General features: G+C 45.2%; 1 protein-coding gene across 2 annotated transcripts in view; it reads left to right on the forward strand.

The window, feature by feature from the left end:
• Positions 1-24,503, forward strand: part of PKHD1 (PKHD1 ciliary IPT domain containing fibrocystin/polyductin) — a 4,356,595-nt gene that overhangs the window by 72,693 nt on the left and 4,259,399 nt on the right. For both annotated transcript variants that reach the window (XM_069605754.1, XM_069605755.1), the window contains exon 3: positions 23,797-23,874. In XM_069605754.1, the coding sequence (XP_069461855.1) occupies positions 23,797-23,874 (78 nt within the window). The remainder of the gene's footprint in view (positions 1-23,796; positions 23,875-24,503) is intronic.

The following is a 24,503-nucleotide window of genomic DNA, read 5'->3' on the forward strand; positions in this document are numbered from 1 at the left end:
ACAGCATCACCATGACACACATTTCCTTCCCCCAATCAAAGCAGTGCGGAAAGCTTGACCAATGGGCAGTTGAAAGAGGGGCTGGCTAGTGATGCTGCACACACACCCACTTTCAAAAGACATAAAAAGAGCCACTGGAAGCTAGAGAGGACATTCAAATCCAGTTGCTGCAACGCGCTCTGCCAGACCATACAACATCCAGAAGATACCAGATTCAGCACTTAGACTTTAAAACTCCAAATAACTTGATTCAGAACTCAAAGCAAGGGCCTAAACCCACAAACTGAGAACTCTTCTCAGTAGGCCTCAGCATCCAGCAAACCTAACAGCGGTAGCAGCATCCAGGAGCCGTGTAGATCAGTGCTGGGTCCAGAGAAAGCTGTGCAGAAAGATCCAGAAGCAGTGCTGTACCCAGAGAAAGCAGAGCAGTATCCAGAACCAGAGGCCAGAGATCCAGAGTGACCCAGACCGCTGTTAGCAGAACCAGAGAGCTGACCCAGATTACTGTGAAGTGCCGAGACCAGAACCGGAGTCCAGTCCAAAACCTGACCAGATCCGTGGGAGGCCTATTTCAAAATATATTGTGAGTACCAAGCAGAACTGTGCAGAATCTCTTAGTTAAAATAATATAATTCAATCTATTTTAATCTAACCAGAACTGCCTCCTAACTGTCACCTGTCATTTGCAAAGCTGTCACCTGTCATTTTCCAGCTGCAAGCTGTAACCTGTCGCTTTGAACTTTTAAAATTTCAAATCCGAAAAACGACCTTTATTTAATCGTCCGTATCTCTAGAACCGTTTGGGCTAGGAACTTGGTTTAACTTTCCTCTGAAAGGTTAGAATCTCAGCTTTGCAACAAGCTTTCGACTTGCTACTCCTTATACTTTTGCCGTAATCACGATTCTCGCACTCGCGAATTTTGCCGCGATTTGCGATTTGGCCCGATTTCTTTACTTGTAAAAAGATAGCTGCTTTTGCCTGAACTGCTAAATTTCGTCTGCCTCTTAAGAACCATCCCTGAATCATTGCTAGAGTGAGCCTGAACTCATATTAACTAGATACCACTCACCCTGAACCTCCTGAAGGGAATTAAAAGCATTTTCAGCATATTTCTCACTGCATTGTCATCATATTCAAAGCCTTTTGCCTGTGGTTCAAACTTCTGTAGTCTAAGCTTGCTGGGGTGAACTGAATTACATTTGATTGCATTTCTAAGAACTGTGTGCTCTCCCCTTCATTTACTTACATTGCATAAGGGGGGGAGTGGATTGCCAGAGAAAAGTGATTACATTGTTTTGTTGAAATCATATTGAGTATTTTCTGTATTGCATTTTCATTCAACATTGCATCCATCTGAAACTAGATAAAGCATTCTCTACCACCTTATTCTTCTGTTCCTATTCCCAAGCGTGCTACCTCATCCTTTATACTACTCCTGGGTAATCAAATCAGTTTATTGGTAGAACATTACCCATTGTTGTTAACTGCTCATGTTCTGAAGTGTGATATTAATTATTAATTTATTATAAAGTGATATATATATATATATTGTTTACATTCTCAAATAAACCGTTTAAACTTGCAAAACAGAACTACTTCTTGGCTCAGGTCGGCCAGGGGGGTTCCAAGAGAGGGGTGTTATATAGGGGTAGTCATCCAGAACTCATGAACTGGACATAAAGATATATCAATAAGGGTTTCCATTTAGTATCCCAGACTAGGCATTGACTTAGCTGTAGTGCTGGATTGAATCCTCTTACAGTCGTTAACCTGGACAAAACAAACATAGAGGTTGACAACGTTATCCCAAATGATAATTCTGACATATACCTGATGGATCTATCAACGTATTCAATATCGGAAGAGGAGCGATCTATATCTCAAGAGAACAGACCTTGCAATGAATGATCAAAAAACCAAAGTGAACAAGAAGAGGACGAGCTGTTGGAAGAAACAGCTCAACCTGATCAACCTGATCAACCCACAAACAAATGTGAAAATCCGACCCACAAACCAACATCGAATAGAATGATGACTAATAAAGCAGAATCTGCGGATAAAAGCATAAAAGTCATAAACCAACAAGAAGAAGAGCCAAACAAAAATCACAAAATTTGTGCTAAAAAACAAAAACCTATTACGGGCGCAGCGCCGGGAATACCGCTGCTCATACCAGTCTTGAAGTTGGGGGTTTTCTAACCAGAAGAAAATCCAACATACGCTTAACTATCAAGATAACAACAAAGAGGAAAATGAACAAAACACTGGAGCCAAAAAGTCATCTGTAAATCCTTGGAGATTATCTAACCCGACGCAGAGCATCGAAGAGAAGGGTAGAGTGTTACTGCTGGAAAGAATACTACACCTAAACAATGGTTTAATTCTAAATCGGGCCAACGTGCTAAAACTGTTACATGATGTGCCAGCATTGAACCTAATAAGTTCCAACAATATAGTTCTAATTGAACTTCCAGATAAAGCATGTATGTATGGAGTCTGGGTCTCTATTTGCTCACAATTAATCCATCAATTATTGCTGACAGAAGAGCGGACTTTGTGATCAATGGGCTTCAAGCTAATAAATAAAATCAAAGAACCGCTGGCTGCTGCCGAAAAAGAAAAGGGAAACTTAACAAAGAAAGCTCAATTTCAAGAGTCATATGACACACACAAAAAAGCCATGCATCAAGCCCAGATGGAAATGGCTGGCCAAACTTGCAGCAGAAAAAATGAAAAACCAATAATGTTTAAAGGAACTGCAACCAGAAGACTGGTCCCTCATAACATGGAATACTAGGGGTTTTAGCGACTTACTAACAAAAAATTAACTTGTAAAAGAACTGCCAGAAGTACTATGTCTACAAGAAACGTGGCTAAGAGAGACCCCGCTGATGGAAGGATATTGTGTATTTCTAAACCCAGCAGTGAAAGGGCTAAAAGGAAGACCGAGGGCCGTCCTGCTTATAGCTATAAAAGACAAACTAAATTGGAGCGTGTTGTATTCTATAAACCCATCGCCTTATGTTCAGATGTTGGTGGTGAAAGTAACAAAAGCGGCCACCGAAACACACACACAGCGCCTAATTCTTATAAATATATATTGGACGCCGGGATCCAATATAAACAATACCCTTCCAAAAGATATATCTTTAATTGATGACCAAAGAGGAAAATGGTCTGACCCATTAATAATAATGGTTGGTGACCTCAATTGTACATGCTTAGACAAAAGCAATAATGCAATTAGAGATGAACCGGTAACCGTAACCTTGAAACAAAAAAGAGGAATAGCTTGGAGGCTTGCTATACAATCTCGAGACTGTATAATCCTAAACAGGATAATGAATGGCGATATTCCAGGAAAGCCGACCTGGAAGGGTCAGAAATCAGAGGCAATACTTGACTATATCAAGAGTTTTACAAAAATTTGAAGTAAGAACTACGCAATCAAGTGACCACAATCAGGTCAAGCTAACATGCTCCAACCTTGCTGCAAAAAGGAAATCACAATTTTAATCATACGATCTGGGAATCAATCCTGGCAGAAACAGGTTAAAAATGCAACCAGCTAAATTTGCGATTGTGAATAGTAATCTAACGACCATGATAACTGAGCACCAATCGCAAGCTACCCTCCAGACAATTGACTATGTGCTGCTACTCAAAATCTTTCACACTACTACTAAGCATGGCTGTACCAAACCAACAATGACAAACCGCTATGTATATGACAGGGCAGTGGTCTTAAAAAAAAGAACTTTAAAAAAAAACTAAAACAATTAAAGGAAACCACAGCGACCTACAAAGCAGTAGAGATCCGTAAAATTAAACAAAAATACCATAATTGGATAATTATGCATAAGAAACAATGTTAAACCATGATTCTCAGAAAATGATATCCACCACCTGCAAAAGAAACTCGGCTGACACTTGGGCCTTGATAAACGAAAGGGAAACCTCACAAGATGCTCTAACAGCTAATCCGATTCCGGAAAGTGAATGGAAAATGTATTATAAACAAATGCAAGACACAGTGGAGTCACCTCTAAGCAGAACTAGTTCAATAAGAATCGATCGAGGCCTACTAGATATTGATATAAGTACACTGGAAAACATCATCAGAAAATTGAACAATTCAAGAGCTCCGGGCCCGGGTGAACTGACTAATGAGGGGCTTAAAAGTGATCCAGCAGAATGGGCTAAAATTTTACATCTATTGTACAAATGCGTTCTAGAATCCGGAAGAGTCCCAAAATCGTGGAAGATGAGTGTAGTGGTCCCTATATTTAAAAAAGGATTAAGAACGAATCTGGAAAATTATAGGCCAATTGACCTGCTAAGAGTCCCGATCAAATGGGCGGAATGAACAGGCCATAGAGATCAATGGCATTCAGGTTTTGTAAAGGGGAGAGGAACTCTTGAATATTTTCATTCTAAATTTACTTAAAGCAAGAACATTAAGAAATAAGGAGGTGAAATTCTATGAGGCCTTCTTCCATCTATCTAAAGCATTTGACATGGTGAAAAGATCAGATCTATGGGAAAAACTAAAAAAGTGGAACTGCCCGGAAGTCATTCTTGATAACATAAAAGATCTACATGAAGATACTTCAATCACAGTGAGGCTAAACAAAGCAGGCCTACTCTCTGAGATCATTCCTATAAATAAAGGGTTAAAACAAGGTTACCCGCTGTGATGCTGGAAATGCATTGGAGGGACAGGGCCTCCCTGTCCTTGTCCTGTGGTCCTTTTTCATTGTGTTCTGTATTATTTTCTGCCCAGGAGTCCATGTGGGACTCCTGGCAGTGCAGCTCTTCCTGTTTTTGCTTTGGTGTACAGACCCATGGGATACCCTTATGGCACCCATGGGTGGGGGTACAACCCTGTGCCACTCATGTATGTTTTTGGGCACCTGTGGGTGGCCCACAGAGCAGGGTATGGGCTGGTGGCAGCTCCATGCTGAATTTGACAGGTGCCCTGAGTATCCTCCATTTTGGGATACCCAGGCCCTGCCATTGGAGTCAGTTGATTCCTGATGGAAAACAAGATGGCCCCTATGGCCTCCTGCTTTCTATTGCCTGCTACCTTGTTTTCCCAAAGTCCTGGGAAGCCCTGACTCTGTCCCTTCCCCCTGACTGGCTGTTGGGTGGAAGTTCCATATATGGCGTTGTTGTGAAGTCCAGTCCAGACTGGCTGGAGCCTTCCCAGTGACTGTATGTTGTGGGTAAACCCTGTGGGTGGGACCTGGGTGAATGGAGTGTGTGACCAATATGCACTTCTTGTTGTGGCTGTCTGGTTTCTGGTATGAGAGACAAAGACTGAGACAGTCCTGCCCAAAACTGGCCTGAATGCAGTGTGTAGTGTTGAATGGCTGGGTACTTGTCCCAATCCACATTCCTTGTTGTGAGTGTCTGAGAGGGAGGAGTGTGGCCTGAATGCACTGTGTGCCTGATGGGCTGACTGACTGCATGAATGCCCTTCTATATGATTGGCTGCTGAGTGTGCCCCAGCAGTGTGGATGAGAGACAGGATAGTATATCTGGGGACCTCTCACCACTTGAAATTGTTCAGAAGCTGTGTCTACACTTGAAGAGTAACTGGAACTGCTGATCCTCGACGTCCAGCTGGAAGAAGACTTGCTGTTGCATTTGCTTCGACCTGATCTGAAAGCTGCGGAACTCGTCGAAGACTGATCCGAGAAAGGACCTGGTAAAGCGCCCTCTTCCCGTGCTCTGAGGGTCCATCGAGCACCGCTAACCTTTGCCGAAGCTCTCTGGAAGTCAGACCCTCGAAAGGCTGCCGACCCGAGACGGGACCGCCGAGTAGAACGAAGTGAAGCACTAGGACTTTGCTGCTGTCGAAGTACATTGCCGTCGACCAGGGTTCGCAGGTTCGCAGGTTTGTGTAACCGCTGGAGGCCCGTCGAAGTTGTGTTGCCCAGACGCGGGACCACTTGATGCCATGCCACCGACGACTGGAGCCGCCCGCTCCTTTGCCTAAGAACATGTGAATCGAAGGACTCTCTTGTCTGCAACGTCGACCGCTTTGTTCTGCTGGAGAAAGTCAAGGCCGCTGACGCGCCGAGAAGAATCCGCTGGTGGGTTTCCCGCCACCTGAAGGCCACATAAACTTCGACAACTCGACGCCCTTGTTGGGCCACTGTTCTCCAGAAACTCTTTGCGGTCCTGCACAATCAATCGTCGAGGTGCCCCGCACACCTCATCCTTGCAGGACATCGCCGACGAGCACCGCCTGGATCTATATCGCAGTCTCGGCACCCTCGAACTTCTCATCGACGTCGTCAACGCCAAGTTCACCTTCTTCCACGCCTCTCGCCGATCCGTGGCTCCTGCTTTAAAGAGAGTCACTCAAGAAGGATCCGTCAATGCTTCTTCGAAGAACTCTACTCCACCAGGTACATTGGGGGAGTAAAAACATTATAGGAGAGAACGAGACTATTGAGCAAAATATGGACTGGGCTTGTGCTATATCTTTATTTTACAGTTTGCCCAGGTGGGGGGATCTCCACACAGAACTGTGTCTAGGTAACAGGGCCAGTATTCTGCCAATTGTGTCAACATCTTGCTTTCCTTCCTATCTCTATTGCTGGTTTCCTTGTTATTGATCTGTGTGACATGCTAACAGTATCGTTGATGCACTTTAATGAGATCTGATAATATTGGTGGTACCACTTTAGAATTGTATATATTTACCATTGTTGATTTCTGAGTACAAAGTGCGTTATTGTGATAGTGTACATACCTTTGAATATTAATTATATAAAGACTGTGTTTTCAGTAATACAGTGTGTGGACATTGCTTTGTGGGGGCTTGGGGACTGCACTGTACTTAAGAAGCAGCCTGCATCACCTCCTGAGATGCTAGGCCTTGATTGCTCATCCATTGCTTCCTTATAGAGAATCTTGGCTGGGGTCCTCTCTGCCTCTCCTCTACCATATAGAGAGCAGAAGTACAGACACCCGCCTCCAGTCTTTACACCCACGGCGCCTGAATTATACAATCTCTTTACATCAGACATTGAGATGCTTTTCTTGATTTAAGAACCTTCCCACCAAAAATAGCCAGCGTGACAGTCGGCAGATTAATCTATGCAGATGACATAGTCCTAATCGACCCGACCTCGATAGGCTTACAACATCAAATAAACACCCTGGAGAACTATGTGGATGCTAACAATATGATCATCAATCCAGAAAATCCAGAATTTTAAGATTTGGTAAACCTAAGAGGGGTAAAAAAATGAAGAGAGAAGAATGGTCATTAAACAACAAAAAAATTGTGTAAGTTTCTGCTTTCACCTACCTAGGGGCTGTGTCAACAACAATAGAAGTGAGCTACCTAGCATCAAGGATTTGAGGAATAAAGTAAACAATCTGGCAGGACAAGCAAAGATCTTGTTGACTCGATTCTGTAGATTTTCCCTGACCGTGGCTTTCTATAGAGCTAAAGTTGTAGCAATTCTAACGTATGGAGCAGAAACCTCTCTTCTATTGAATGCCAAAATATTGCTAATACTAGAAGGTATATTCTGGAGGACGACTCTTCAACTGCCTAAATCCTATCCAATCCAAATAATACGAAGAGAATTAGCGCTGACATCACTGAAAGCTATCTCAGAGTGGAAGATAATCTGCTTTTTCCGGAAATGTTTGGAAGAAACTTCAACGGGTGGATTTAAAGACTTAAAAAAAGCTACAGACAACCACACTGAGCCGATATTACTGCAATGGGTCAAAACATGTCAGGCAATACTCCGAAATCTCAACAAATCCGAAGAATCGTTATCAAAGAATCCAGATCAGGTCAAGAAAACATGTTTTGTGCGGTACTGGATTGAAATGAATGAAGATTTATATAAATATCAAGGGTACGAAGAATTCTGGGCCGACCCCCACAAGTTAAATAGATTGCCAAAGTATCTGTCGTTATTCCCAAACTGGTTTTTGAGATCTGCTTACCTAAGATTTCGTCTCAACCTCTAGCCGTGTTGAGATAACAATTATATGGAAAGAACCAAGGAAGAACCGAAGTACTGCAGATTATGTCAAGACATAAAGGTGGTGGAATCTTTGAAACACCTGGCTCTTGAATGCCCAACTCTTAGACAGGAAAGACAGACTTACCTAGGACATATCAGGAAGGACTATCGGTCCAAAGAGATTGATCTGTGGTGGAGAATTCTGCTGGAAGGGGAAATGATGTCAATTAACCTAGCCGTAACAAAATTTGTGTTTATTATTTTTGGGAAAATTGAGAAGATAATGATGGAAACATCTACGACATCAGGAGTGACAGAAGTCTAACATTTAAAAGAGGGAAAAGTCGAGTATGTGCACATAACATTGGAGATGCTCTGAGAAAGAATGAGAAATCACAGTGGACTTATGTTGACATTTCATTAAGAAAGAAAAACGTTCGATGAGATATTTCTGTGACTTTTTAAGTTAATTACATTGTGTATATTAATATATTTTTTATACGTTTTACTGAACAGCCAAAGGTTTTCTTTTTTCGTAAACCAAAGTGCTAATAAAAATAAAAAAAATAAAAACAGTGTGGAATTGTATAGGGAACATACACAAAGCCACAAAGCACACACTCACACCAACATTTTCACTTTTGCTGAAATTTGGAAAAAGTGGAGGTTGGGTGTCGATATGTCATGTAGCCAGTAATGTCGGGAGGGTTCTAACAGTTGATTGTGCATAATTTGGTAATTCCAGCATTTTTTGGTGCTAAAGTGCTGGAATTATCAGCAGCTTTGAGCTGCAGGTTAATCTGGCCACCCCACCACCTAACCTGTAGTTTGCCGGTGCAGTAACACGCCTGCAAACGTTATTACTAGCTTAATACCACACCAGCATACATGTAAGGAGACTCATTCTCTACTTTCTTTGACATATCCTGCAATTGCTCCTATTTTTCCAAATTGCTGAATGCACCACTTATTTTCTTTCCCACCACTAGAGTGCCACCAACAATGGTGTCCATCATTACAGCGTTTCCTCTAGCCTGACATTGGGGACATTTCTTTTTACAGCATTCTGTTAATTCAAGGTTTCCGTTACAGTAATTTGTGGTCCCCAATGCTCATTTATAGGGGATTGTGTTGCAAAGTTGTTGATGGCAATATGTAGGGTGGGCAATGGGATGGTTTAATCAGCCAAACTATGACATGCTCACATGACAACAGGATCGTAGTACATTTCATTCTGCTTTTTGCTGCCCTGCACACATTACTTAATGTCATTGGTGTCCCCTCGTGGATGTGATGCGTAGGCCTGAATAAACGTATTCACTAGAGTCTCATAGCACCCAAACTATGGGTGAATCAACCAGGAAGAGCGTCCGACAACACATTTTGACAATTGTGATCGAGTTGGACCTCATGGGCTATAAAGGGGCACATGCGGTTGGAGCTTGTTCACAGTCTTAGTCAGTTTTCATTGTGGCAGGAGGTTGTTGCTAAAGTCAGACTTAGGACATTTAGGGGAGTCTGAAGATAGTGAAGTGGAGATAAAGTATTTGAGTGTGATTGAGGTTCGGGAGAGGTACTGTTGGGATACATTTGAACAACTATTTCTAAGCTACTGCCACCAGAACCCATGTACCAAATCATGACCCCTTGTATGAGGCATGTACAATTCAAATCACAAATAACTTGTGTTTTGTTTGTTTGAAAGTCTGAAATCAAGTGGTTGAATCATTCTTTTCTAGGGAATGAGAGGTAAATGAACTGCATGTATTTAAATTAACACGGTTGAAAACAGGTTACACAGACATTTACTTGCTGCATTATTTCTTTAAAAGTGAAACCAAAAAACCACAGTTGAACTGATGCAAATACATTTTCAAAGGACTCATTGTAATGTCAGCATTGTTCTAAAAGGAAGATGGATGGATGGATAGTCAGGTGCTTGATGAAGGCAATCTGTGTTTGGGGACAGAACATAAATCAATTTCCTTACTGAGAAAAATGCTGACAAATTGAGGAATTAGTTGGAAAATCATGGTCTAACCAGCAATTCTGACCTCTAGAGTACCTTCTTGAGTTGATGTGTGATGCCCTTCTGTCAAAAGTGAAGTCTCTGAGAACCTTTGCCCAAGAACTCATTGTCAAAAGTATGGAGTTTTCACACGAATCAAGAAACCACTTAACTCCTGGTACAAAGGAAGGAAACAAAGATTGATCAAAATAGTTGTTCTCCCAAAATGCAGCCTCATAAAAGCTTTATTCACTAACTGCATAATGAATGGCTTGATCTACTTGAGATGGCATGTTTCCTATGATATTTAAAATGTATTTCATAAACACACCCTTTAAAATAGTTTGGCTAAAAGAAAAGTAACATTAGAAAGGCCCACTTATCAAACATATATAACTTCAGAACATTCTGTGCTGCAGAAATACGTGCATTTTCCGAATCATTTTAATATGCCTGTTCATACCAGTATAACATTTATATCTAGACATGTATATTTTTTACATAGAAAATATATCATAATAAAGATACTTTGCTGTGATTGAAAACAACTGTGTCAAATATGTATATGTTTCTAAACAATAATACGTTATTTTCCATAATTGTGTATGTATAGACAGATTATTATTAAATACATTTGACAGCGCAAGATAGAAGCTAGAACGCTCTCAGATGATATTCTAAGTCTTTGGACCAGTGACAGTCAGGAGGATTGCCTTTGTTGAAGGTGTATATTGATAACATCAAGCTAATCAGAGTGTCTATCCGAAGGAGTATTGCTGCATCAGATTACACCGATGTGGGAGGAGCATGACTGATATAATAAGTCATAACCCTATGGAGGAGGACATTATTTTTGCAACTTGAGAACACAGATGATTTAACCAAGTAAATACATGGCAAATATTTTAGATAGGGAGCTGAGCCACTTTGCACAGGAAGATTGTCCAATAGAGGTAGGTTGGCAGAGATTGAGATGGCTTGTTACCTCGATCCAAGTGCTAAAAAGGGGAATCAGATGACCCGTTACCCAGTGACCATCCACTCCAAATAGGACAACACCAACAATAGGGTCCAGCGAGATTGATCCCTGAGGTTGACTCTTGTCGAACTAGATTTTTAGTCAACAACTAGAAAGAAGTGTTGTCCTGTCCCATTGTGTATTTAAATATTCTGGTCCGTTTCACATAAATCATTTATTTCTCTCCTCTCAGGTCATTTTCAATATCTCTTGACCTTGTTCACCACACAGGCAAGACAGCTAATGAATTTGTGTACTTTGAAACTATTTTAGAACATGTGAATGTGAAGAAGTCACATTGACTGACACTTTCTTTTTTCACACCGTCTCCTAGGTACGAGGAATGCCTACCCACTATGTGATGTGCACCTTGATCGGGTTATATGAGATTTCCCAGTGCCTGTCTTTGTGTCCCTGGTCATCTGTTTTCCTCATGCCAGGGTTTTTGTTTTCCTCGTGTCAGGTGGTAGCCTGGAGATGAGAAGGGATATAACCTCCAGTCTTGGGGACCCATTATAGTAACCCTGGGAAGGACGATCCTATGTCTCTTCCCCACTTTCCATTTGCACACAGAAATACTGGTGCCCATTGATCCAACATTATAGTGTCAGAGGACACAGTAAGTACCCATTCTTGCTGCAACCTATAATGAGTAAGAAGGACCATACACTAGGGGCTTGCAGGGACACTCCCCAACTGTCAAATGCACGTTGCTTCCTGGGAACCCGTGGTACATTGAGCCAGGGATCACACAAGCAAGGCCACATCAGGCACTGTACCACCATGGCGAACAAGTCCAGAGGAACCTTTTTAAAGAGCTGCAACAGAAGCTCTTTTTTAATTTATTTTATTGGCATTTCATGGTTAAACAAATTAAACCTTTAAGCCACATCTTTAATCCATAAAAAGAGAAAAAGTAAAGCTTTGCCCTCCAATCGTTGCATTTGTTAGATGCGTGCAGCCTCATCGATTCTTTTAAAAATTGCAAGTACCAATTTTACAAAAGCCAGTGTGATAGAAACCCGCGATTCCGATAATAACATTTTCCACCATACCTTTTTTGTGCTTTTGCCATGCGTCTGGATTGACTCTGACATCAACCATACCCTTAGGTCAATTACAGCCGGGCATATCATAACTATGTGATAGAGGGTTTCCACTGATTTAAGTTTTATACACAGGTGACATCTCAAGTGACCCTCTCCCTCCTCCCTAGGTCTCAGAATCTCCCTTGTCGGAATCAAGTTCAGTCGTATTCTCAGAAATTGCAATCTGAGATACTGATAGGGGAAAATCTGCAGATAGTTCAGCAGGCAATTCAACTTCTTTTCCCCTCCCCAGGATTTAACGTAAAGTTTGAAAGTCCCCCTCTCGTCGTGTGTCTGGATCCAATTCCTTCTGTATAGTTTCAACTTTACTCTCTCCGGTTTGCGCAGCAGGTTAGTCACAGTTTAGCCAATTTCTTCAAGGTCCATAATACATGCCCCTTCCCATTCTTGTACAGGTAGTTCAGAGTTTGATGTTAGGGCATTTCGGAGGGTCTTAAAGCCACCACTTGGGTTTTATTCCCTGTATTTTCTCAGCAGTTTCCACCTCACTATGGCTTTTAGAGACGTCACCCCAGCTCCATCCTTACAGCCTGTATCGGGAGGCTCTTAAGTAGACCCAACACGTTATTCCAAAATAAGCCTTCCAGGGACGGCCAGATTTTAGCTTTGCAGTTCAACAAAGTCTCTGCTCCATATGTCAATATAGGGATCACTTTCATCCTATAAAAGCTGACAAGCGGGATCATTGAAAAACCACAAACCTTTTTCTTGATGATTCGACCCTGGGCTGCTAAGGTCTTTGCTTTGCTTCTGAGTAATTTAATCCTAGGGGCGGCGCTGTAGCTTGTGTTTAGAAAAACTCCCAAGTATGGAAGGGATTTTACCTCTTGTAGCTTTTCCCCTCTTAGATGCCAAGACTGTTGAGTGTTTCCGATCCTTGTAGATGAGTTGCCAAATTTTAATATTCTTGTTTTTGACGGGTTCATCTGCACCATATTGGCCAAAATATATACCTGCAACACGTCAAGTTGCCTTTGAAGGCCTACTGGCATTTGACCGGCCAAAACAATATCATCCGTGAACAGAAGTCGCCCCACTGGTTCCAATCCCAATTTAGGCTGAAAGCATCTCGTCTCCTCAAAGGCATGGTCAATGTCTGAGATGAATAGTGTGAACAATTTTAGAGTGTAAAGATACCAGTGGGGGGTGCCTGTACTTCTGCTCTCTATATGGTAGAGGAGAGGCACAGAGGACCCCAGCCAAAATTCTCTATAAGGTAGCAATGTACGAGCAATCTAGGCCTAGCTTCTCAGGAGGTGATGCAGGCTGGTTCTTAAGTACAGTGTAGTCCCTGAACCCCCACAAAGGAATGTCCACACACTGTATTACTGAAAACACAGTCTTTATATAATTAATATTCAAAGGTATGTACACTATCGCAATAACGCACTTTGTACTCAGAAATCAACAATGGTAAATATTCTAAAGTGGTACCACCAATATTATCAGATCTCATTAAAGTGCATCAACGATACTGTTAGCATGTCACACAGATCAATAACAAGGAAAACAGCAATAGAGATAGGAAGGGAAGCAAGATGGTAGACACAATTGGCAGAATACTGGCCCCGTTACCTAGACAGAGTTCTGTGTGGAGATCCCCCTACCTGGGCAACCTGTAAAATAAAGATATAGCAAAAGCGCAGTCCATATATTGCTCAATAGTCTTGTTCTCTGCTATAATGTTTTTACCCCCCCAATGTACCCGGTGGCGTAGAGTTCTTCGAAGAAGCGTCGACGGATCCTTCTTGAGTGACTCCCTTTAAAGCAGGAGCCACGGATCATCGAGAGGCGTCGAAGAAGGCGAACTTGGCGTTGACGACGTCGATGAGAAGTTCGAGGGTGCTGAGACTGTGACATTGATCCAGGCTGTGCTCGTCGGCGACGTCCTGCGAGGATGAGGTGTGCGGGACACCTCAGCGATTGATTGTTCAGGACCGAAAAGAGTTTCTGAAGAACTGTGGCCCAGCAAGGGCGTCGAGTCGTCGAAGTCTATGTGGCCTTCAGGTGGCGGGAAACCCACCAGCGGATTCTCCTCGGCGCGTTGGCGGCCTTGAATTTCTCCAGCAGGACAAAGCAGTCGACGTTGCGGACAAGGGAGTCCTTCGATTCAAATGTTCTTAGACAAAGGAGCAGGCGGCTCCGGTCGTTGGCGGCACGGCGTCAAGTGGTCCCCGCGTCTGGGCAACACAACTTCGACGGGCGTCCAGCGGTTACACAAACCTGTGAATCCTGGTCGACGGCAATGGACTTCAACAGCAGCAAAGTCCTGGTGCTTCACTTCGTTCTACTCGGCGGTCCCGTCTCGGGTCGGCAGCCTTTCGAGGATCTGACTTCCAGGGAGTTTCAGTGAAGGTAAGCGGTGATCGATGGTCCCCTGGAGCACGGGAAAAGGGCGCCTTACCAGGTCCTCTCTTGGATCAGTCTTCGACGAGTTCGGCAGCTTTCAGATCAGGTCAAAACAAATGCAACAGCAAGTCTTCTTCTTCCAGCTGGGCGTCGAGGATCAGCAGTTCCAGTTACTCTTCAAGTGTAGATACAGCTTCTGAACAATTCGCAGTGGTGAGAGGTCCCCAGATATACTATCCTGTCTCTCATCCACACTGCTGGGTCACACTCAGCAGCCAATCATACAGAAGGGCATTCATGCCGTCAGTCAGCCAATCAGGCACACAGTGCATTCAGGCCACACTCCTCCCTCTCAGAAACTCACAACAAGGAATGTGGATTGGGACAAGTACCCAGCCATTCAACACTACACACTGCATTCAGGCCAGTTTCGGGCAGGGCTGTCTCAGTCTTTGTCTCTCATACCAGAAACCAGACAGCCACAACAAGAAGTGCATATTGGTCACACACTCCATTCACCCAGGTCCCACCCACAGGGTGTACCCACAACATACAGTCACTGTGAAGGATCCAGCCAGTCTGGACTGGACTTCACAACAACACCATATATGGAACTTCCACCCAACAGCCAGTCAGGGGGAAGGGACAGAGTCAGGGCTTCCCAGGACTTTGTGAAAACAAGGTAGCAGGCAATAGAAAGCAAGAGGCCATAGGGGCCATCTTGTTTTCCATCAGGAATCAACTGATTCCAATATCAGGGCCCGGGTATCCCAAAATGGAGGATACTCAGGACACCTGTCAAATTCAGCATAGAACTGCCACCAGCCCATATCCTGCTCCCTGCTCTGTGGGCCACTCACAAGTGCCCAAAAACATACACTAGGGGCACAGGGTTTTTTCCCCCACCCATGGGTGCCGTAAGGGTATCCCATGGGTCTGTTCACCAAACCAAAGAGAGAGAGCTGCACCGCCAGGAGTCCCACATGAACTCCTGCGCGGAAAACACGACAGAACACACGCTAAAAAGGCAGTAAAGGACAAGGATACGGAAGCCCTGTCCCTCCGATGCATTTCCAGCATCACAGTCGCCCCCCCCAGACTGAGGTGGAGGGTGCCTAATCTCCCACGGGAAAGACACCCTCATCCAGATGGTCAACATACCTTCTGGAAAGGCCATCTGCATCATCTTGACTCTTCCCTGGTCTGTGCTCTATGGTGAAGTCTAGCCCTTGCAGGCTAATGGACCAGCTGAGCAGTTTCGGGTGTTCACCAATCATCTGCATAAGCCACTTTAGGGGCTTATGATCTGTTTGGACCTTGAAGGTAGGGCCTAAAACGCCTAAGGCTCCAAACTATACTGAAACATTCGTTCTCGACAGTAGCCCACCTAAGTTCTCTACCCTTGAGTTGTCTACTGATGAAGATGATAGGATGTTCCCTCCCTTTGTCATCTAACTGGGACAAGACAGCTCCAATTCCGGTGTCGCAGGCATCCGTCTGGACGATAAAGGGTCGGCGTAGTCAGGCACACACAACACAGGTGCCCTACACAGACTTTCTTTCAAGCCATCAAAGGCCCTCTGACAGTCTTCAATCCAGTTAACCTTCCTCGGTTGTTTGGGTGAAGTCAGAGCTGTCAGAGGTGCAGCTATGGTTCCATAGTCCACCATGAAATTACGATAATATCCAGTGAGGCCCAAAAAGGCTCTCACCTGGGTTTGAGTAGTGGGAGTCTCCCAGTCCTGTACATCCTGTACCTTCCTGGGGAGATGTTGGATTTGACCCCCTCCTACCTCATGACCAAGATATGTGACTTTCCCCTGTGCTATCTGGCACTTGGTGGCCTTGATAGTGAGGTTAGCCCTTTTCAAGGCCTGCAACACCTTATCCAGATGTGTCAAATGCTCTTCCCAAGTGGAAATGTAGAGAGCAATGTCGTCTAAGTATGCCACACAAAGGTCTTCCAGCCCACTGAGCGCATGGTTGACCAATCTCTGGAAGGTGGCAGGGGCATTCTTCAACCCAAAAGGCATGACCCTAAACCGGTAGAGTCCCTCTGGTGTTGAGAACGCTGTCTTTTCCTTGGCATGGTCCGTCAGAGCTATTTGCCAATAGCCTGAGGTGAGGTCAAAGGTGCTCACAAATTTGGCAGCACCTATGGTGTCCACGAGCTCATCAGCCCGGGGCAATTGGTGAGCATCAGTTTTGGTGACGGCATTGACTCCTCTGTAGTCCACACAGAACCTCCAATCCTTGGTACCTGCCTGGGAACTTGCCTTGGGGACAAGGACCACAGGACTGGACCAGGGACTGGTTGAGGGTTCAATAACACCCAGATCCAACATCTTGGCGACCTCAGCCTGGATGTGGTTCTTAAGAGTATCTGACATATGGTAGCTCCTGCTTTTGACAGGCACACTGTCACCGGTATCAATCTCGTGCTTACACCACGGTGTAAGGCCTGGTTTCAGTGAAAACAGATTGCTGTACTGCTGGAGCAAAGCCCTGCAGGCCCTCTGCTGCTCTGTTGTCAAATCTGGAGAGAGATGTGCTCCCTCCACTGAGCCATCCTGAGTGTTGCTATGCAGCAAATCAGAAAGGGGCTCACTCTCATCCTCTTCTTGCTCTGAAGCTAGCAAGAGACATGAGACTTCTGCCTACCGGTGGAAAGGCTTGAGCCTGTTAACATGGAATACCTGAGGGGCTACCCCAGAGGCTCCCATGTCAACCAGATAATTGACCTTGCCCATCTTGGAGATTATCCTGAAGGGTCCAGTCCATTTATCTGCCAATGCTCGAGGCTTGGTAGGCTCCATCACAAGGACTTCCTGTCCGGAGTCCAATCCACTTGCAATGCTTTAAGGTCATGCCAGTACTTGTTCAATTCCTGGCTGGCCTTGAGATTCGCTGTTGCCTGACCCATCATTTGTGTCATCCTCCATCTGAGGCCTAACACATAGTCCCCCACTTGCTTGGCGGGAACTGGAGGGGTGGCTTCCAAACCTTCTCTGATCAAGACGAGGGGCCCCTTCACGGGATGTCCAAAGAGTAACTCAAAGGGGCTGAAACCAACACCCTCTTGAGGTACCTCTCTGTAAGCAAACAGCAGGCATGGCAGGAGGAGATCCCATTTCCTCCTTAGGGGCTCTTCCAAAGCACCTATCATGCCCTTGAGGGTTTTATTAAATCTCTCAACCAGACCATTGGTCTGGGGATGGTAAGAGGTGGAGAACTTGTAAGTTACTCTGCACTCTTTCCACATGGTCTTCATGTAACTAGACATGAATTTGGATCCTCTGTCAGAGACAACCTCATTAGGGAATCCAACATGGGTGAAAATGCCCAGCAGAGCCCTGGCAACCACCTTGGTAGTTACAATCCGAAGGGGTATAGCCTCAGGATACCTGGTGGCATGATCTATGAAGACCAGGATGAACCGATGTCCACCTGAAGTGGGAGGGTCCAGGGACCAACAATGTCGATGCACACCCTCTCAAATGGTGTGCCAACCACTGGCAATGGCTGCAGTGGGACAATGACACTGCCTCCAGTCTTGCCAGACAACAGACTAGTTGGGCAGGTCCTGCAGTGGGACTCCACTTCTACTCCCATCCAAGGCCAGTAGAAATGGGCAGAGAGCCTCTGCTTAGTCTTCTTGGTACCAAGATGACCAGCTAAGGGCACCTCATGCGCCAACTGCAGCAGGAAGGGCCTGTAAACCTGGGGTATCACCAACCTCTTGAGGGCATCAGGTTCAGGCTTAGTGGACTCACTAACAAGGAGCTCACCCTCCCAATATATCCGGAAGGTCCTAGGCACTTCTCCTTGTGCCTGGGATATGGCATGTTTCCTCAGACCCGAGAGAGAGTGGCACTCTCTCTGCCCCTTACAGAAGTCTGCCCGGGAGGGTCCCCCTTCAGCTAACAAGCATTGAAGGTTAGGATGATCCTCCGGGTTGAGAACCTCTCCCACAGGAGAGTCCTCTGGCTCTTCTCCCACAGGAGTTGAGACAGGGTTTACCACTGGATCCAGCCCGTCCCTAGCATGGATCCCAATAGGTGCTGTAAGAACAGCAGGAAGAGAAAGGGCCCCTTGCACAGAGGTGCCTTCTTGTTCTTCCTTCGTCTTGCCTTATGCCTCGCCTTTGGCTCGGGTACCTGACTCACAGCCAGACCCGGTGTCACCTGTGACCTAGTGACTGCAGCAGCAGTCATGGGAAGACCATCCAAGATCAACCCCAGCTCTACTAGATCATTACCTAACAGAATGTTAGCAGGACATTGTCCTGAACCAGGACAGGAAGCTTTGCTGTCTTGTCTCCAATTATGAGTGTGACTAAGGCTACAGGTGATAATTTGAGAGGCCCACCAGCTAACCTGGTGGTTCTCAGAGGAGCACCTACATAGTCCTCTGGCTTGAGCAGGGTCCTGTCCACCACTGTCATGCTTGCCCCAGTGTCTCTCAAACCAGTAGAAGGCTGGCCATTCAAGAGGACACTTCTCAAAAACCTACGGGTGTTCTGTGGGATAGTCTCCAGTACTTCCGCGTACTGGTCCCAGGCCCCAGGGGACACTAAGGAAATCTCTACAGGAGCACCAAATGTGATCCCTGTAGAGGAGGGGAGGACAGTGGCCCCCACCTCAGACATGAGGTAAGGGTAGGTCAGGCTGACAGCCTGTACTCCAAGTGCCTTACCTTTACATTTGGAGTCAATCCTCTTGTGATCCAGAGCCCCACGATCCCAACAAGCGCTGGGAGTGCGGGGTACGGTACTGGAACCACTGGGTGCCTGCTTTGCAGCAGGTGGACCACTACTCTTATTCCCACCCACAGATGACTTATCCCCACTAGATTTTTGGGGCTTCGGAGAGGAGGGTTTAGGTTTACCCGACTGTGTCTGCTTTTGTGACTCCTCAGCTTTCTGAGAGGCCCCCTTTTCTTTGTCCTTGTCCTTCCCAGAGGAGTCCTTAGGGGACACCCGGTGGGAGACCCACTTGTCAGCCAACCTAGCCAGCTTAAAGGGATCCAAAATGTTCTGGTCATCAACATACTGACGCAGCTCTGGTGAACAGGCTTCAGAAAAATGCTCAAAAAACAACAGGTGGGACAATTCAACAAAAGTTTTCACCTTGTAACCATCAATCCACCCCATCATGTTCATGTGCACAGCACTCACCCAGTCAACCCAAGACACATTCACTCTTTTCTTAAATTCCCTGAACCTTTTAAGGTATTGGGTAGGTGTCTTGCCAAACTTGGCAATCAAAGCAGATTTCATACACTCATACTGACCCCTGTCTTCCACACTCAGTTTCAGAATACATTCATACCCAGTCTGAGGCACTCTGCTTAACAAACACGCAGCCCAATCTCTTTTGTCAATATCATGAATTGCCCAAGCCATTTCAAACTCTTCAATCCATTGGAGGATATCAGAACCCTCCACAAACACACCAACCAAATCTTTCATAAATTTAGTTGCTGGGGACCTGACACACTCAACTGGTTTTGCTGAATTCTCCACTCGAGCTTTCTCTAGCTGGATTCTCTGACATTCAGTGTCCTTGTCTTTGAGTTCAAGATCCCTATTCTTGAGTTCCACTTGCTGTGCCAGCTCCTATTTCTTAAGCTTAGCTTCTATCTCCAACTTGCGGTATTCAAAGGCCAATTTCATCCTTAATAACTCAAGTTCTATGGAATTGCTGGGGTTCGGAACAGAGGCAGCAGGAATGGTGGCATTCCCAGAAACAGATTCAGCAGAAACCCCAGGGGCAGAGTCCTCATTGGTTGCATTCTCCCCCCTCATCAAGAGTTTCACCATTAGTCTGGCAGTCCACCAGGGCAGCTATCAGCTCAGCCCTAGACTTATCCACAAAGTCTAACTCCCTGGCTTCACAAGCACTCTGGAGAGCCTCTAAGCTCATCCTAGTCAATTTACCATTTGCAATTGACTCCATTGCTTGTAATGCAGTTATTTTGTACACAACCAAACCTTAATTTAATAAAGTGCAGATATTTTGTAAGTCTCACAGTTATACACTGATTCTTAAAACCATAAGCATCCCACTGCTGCCACCAGTGTAAAGATACCGGTGGGGGGTGCCTGTACTTCTGCTCTCTATATGGTAGAGAAGAGGCACAGAGGACCCCAGCCAAAATTCTCTATAAGGTAGCAATGGACAAGCAATCAAGGCCTAGCTTCTCAGGAGGTGATGCAGGCTGGTTCTTAAGTACAGTGTAGTCCCCGAACCCCCACAAAGGAATGTCCACACACTGTATTACTGAAAACACAGTCTTTATATAATTAATATTCAAAGGTATGTACACAATGACAATAACGCATTTTGTACTCGGAAATCAACAATGGCAAATATATACAATTCTAAAGTGGTACCACCAATATTATCAGATCTCATTAAAGTGCATCAACTATACTGTTAGAATTTCACACAGATCAATAACAAGGAAACCAGCAATAGAGATAGGAGGGAAAGCAAGATGGTTGGAACAATTGGCAGACTACTGGCCCAGGTACCTAGAGACAGTTCTGTGTGGAGATCCCCCCACCTGGGCAACCTGTAAAATAAAGATATATAGCACAAGCCCAGTCCATATATTGCTCACTAGTCTTGTTCTCTCCTATAATGTTTTTACCCCCCCCAATGTACCTGGTGAGTAGAGTGCTTCGAGGAAGCGTTGACGGATCCTTCTTGAGTGACTCCCTTTCAAGCAGGAGCCATGGATCGTCGAGAGGCGTCGGAGAAAGGTGAACTTGGTGTCGACGGCGTTGATGAGAAGTTCGAGGGTGCCGAGACCATGCCGTCGATCCAGGCGGTGCTCGTCGGTGACGTCCTGCGAGGATGAGGTGTGCGGGGCACCACGGCGATTGATTGTTCAGGACCGCAAAGAGTTTCTGAAGAACTGTGGCCCAGCAAGGGCGTCGATTCGTCAAAGTCTCTCTTGTCTCTGGGTGGCGGGAAACCCACCGGCGAATTCTCCTCGGCGCGTCGGCGGCCTTGACTTTCTCCGGCCGGACAAAGCAGTCAACGTTGTGGACAAGGGAATCCTTTGATTCAAATGTTCTTAGGCAAAGGAGCGGGTGGCTCCGGTCGTCAGCGGCACGGCATCAAGTGGTCCCCGCGTCTGGGTAACACAACTTTGATGGGCCTCCAGTGGTTACACAGACCTGCGAACCCTGGTCGACAGCAATGGACTTCGACGGCGGCGAAGTCAGGTGCTTCACTTCGTTCTCCTCAGCGGTCCCGTCTCGGGTCGGCAGCCTTTTGAGGGTCTGACTTCCAGGGAGCTTTGGCGAAGGTTAGCAGTGCTCGATGGTCCCTTGGAGCACGGGAAGAGGGCACCTTACCAGGTCCTCTCTCGGATCAGTCTTCGACGAGTTTGGCAGCTTTCAGATCGGGCTGAAGCAAATGCAACAGCAAGTCTTCTTCTTCCAGCTGGGCGTCGAGGATCAGCAGTTCCAGTTACTCTTCAAGTGTAGACACAGCTTCTGAACAATTTCCAGTGGTGAGAGGTCCCCAGATATACTATCCTGTCTCTCATCCACACTGCTGGGTCACACTCAGCAGCCAATCATACAGAAGGGCATTCATGCAGTCAGTCAGCCAATCAGGCACACAGTGCATTCAGGCCATCCTCCTCCCTCTCAGACACTCACAACAAGGAATGTGGATTGGGACAAGTACCCAGCCATTCAACACTACACACTGCATTCAGGCCAGTTTCGGGCAGGGCTTTCTCAGTCTTTGTCTCTCATTCCAGAAACCAGAGAGCCACAACAAGAAGTGCATATTGGTCACACACTCCATTCACCCAGGTCCCACCCACAGGGTGTACCCACAACATACAGCCACTGGGAAGGCTCCAGCCAGTCTAGACTGGACTTCACAACAACACCATATATGGAAGTTTCACCCAACAGCCAGTCAGGGGGAAGGGACAGAGTCAGGGCTTCCCATGACTTTGGGAAAACAAGGTAACAGGCAATAGAAAGCAAGAGGCCACAGGGGCCACCTTGTTTTCAATCAGGAATCAACTGATTCCAATGGCAGGGCCTGGGTATCCCAAAATGGAGGATACTCAGGGCACCTGTCAAATTCAGCATGGAGATGCCACCAGCCCATACCCTGCTCTGTGGGCCACTCACAGGTGCCCAAAAAAATACACTACGGGCACAGGGTTGTACCCCCACCCGTGGGTGCAATAAGGGTATCCCATGGGTCTGTTCACCAAACCAAAAGAGAAAGAGCTGCACCGCCAGGAGTCCCACATGAACTCCTGCGTGGAAAACACGACAGAACACACGATAAAAAGGCTGTAAAGGACAAAGATACGGAGGCCCTGTCCCTCCGAAGCATTTCCAGCATCACATAGAGCAAGTGGGCAACCTTGTTTCAAGCCCTCAGTTGTTGGTATAGGCCTTGAAAGCATGCCCATTGAATTTGTTCTCTCTTGCAGCGTCATCTCATTATAAAAGTCTTTGATGGGGTCCATGATGCTCCTAGGGCAATGCCATTGTTCAATATTTGCCCATGCTTGTGATAAATCCGCAAAGGCCAGGTATACCCTTTTTGTTCTATTTTTCTCTGCCCGGCCTCTTGTTCATGCACAGAAGAGTGAACCTATTATACATTCTTCTGTTGGCTCCCGAGCATGGAGCAAAGTCACTGGTTCACCCGCACCACTACCCAAACCTTATCCACATACCACTGAAGATGCCCAGCTTAAATAGCAGAGCCACGTATATATACCTAGACTACATGTTGGCAGTCATTATACAGTAATTCTGCACTTCAAGTGATGTCAGACATTTTCCAAATCTGTAAAAATACATTTTTCAATTTGTTTTTATAATTAAAAGTTTGTACATTGAAACATTGTACTCATCCTGCTAACATAAGCTGAGCCTGATGATCAAACAATTGGAAGTAGTTGTGATGTTAACTATTAAATAATCAATTAGAATATTTATTAAGAAAATAAGCCCCTGCTCTCCACATACATGATAGATACAGCAGAGCTTGTCACAGGTTTTAGTGTTGTTCCGAGGATCCAATCAGGCCCTCTCATCTTTGCTATTTCGGGAACGTGGATGAAAATCATTAAACCCAAGGACTGTGCTGGGAAACATATGCAAATGTCCTTAAAATTAAGAAAATAGCCACGTAAAAAAGGAGTATTGTATTTGTCAATGTTACCAGCATATACAATGTGCACGTTGTTTGCTTAAGGAAGATGAAAGGATTCTGGAAATGTTTGATTCATTCCTGATATAAATGTCTTGTTGTCTCTAGTATCACCTTGGCGTATTCACATAGAACCAACAGAGGGCAGCGTTGCTGGGGGGACATTCATCACCATTAGGTTTGATGGTAAGTTGATGCAATACTTTACTAATAGTATTCTCTTGGTGGAGAATGTTCTTACGCCACTCAGATCTGCTTTTCATTGAACGTTTCCCTCCATGTACAATCCTCTCAGTGTGAATTTACAAACTCTGTATAAATCTACACTTGCTGGAGCTTTTAACCAGCTTTGATTTATTGGCAATTAGCACCTAGAACAGAATGATGGCAAACGGATAGCCATCTGTGATATAGGCCAATAGTGACAACATGGCCACTGAGCCTGATGAATTTGAGCATGACCAGTCACAACTCTGTGTGCCTGTCACATCAACCCCCACTTACCTGTCCAATTGCTTAGTAACCTCTGGTCTACTCTTCCTTGACTTTCGCCATTGCTGTTTCCTGGCCCTTTATCTCCCTGGCCACAAAATAGATAAGGTGCATCGCTGTCATGGCTTCCTATACATCATCTGCATTACAGCCTAATGTGGTGCAATGAACAAGAGGTGTTAGTGAGAAAGTTAGAGACATTTGCCTAGAAGTGTGAAGACAATTGGTCATAACTTATACATTCATTGAACACTGTCCATGTGCACAAGGTCATGGGGTTTATCCTGCCTAGGGAGGCCGTGGACACCAGGATTGGTGTGTGA

The sequence above is a fragment of the Ambystoma mexicanum genome, chromosome 4p, assembly GCF_040938575.1.
Source record: "Ambystoma mexicanum isolate Mex_15411 chromosome 4p, UKY_AmexF1_1, whole genome shotgun sequence".
Classification (NCBI taxonomy): domain Eukaryota; kingdom Metazoa; phylum Chordata; class Amphibia; order Caudata; family Ambystomatidae; genus Ambystoma; species Ambystoma mexicanum.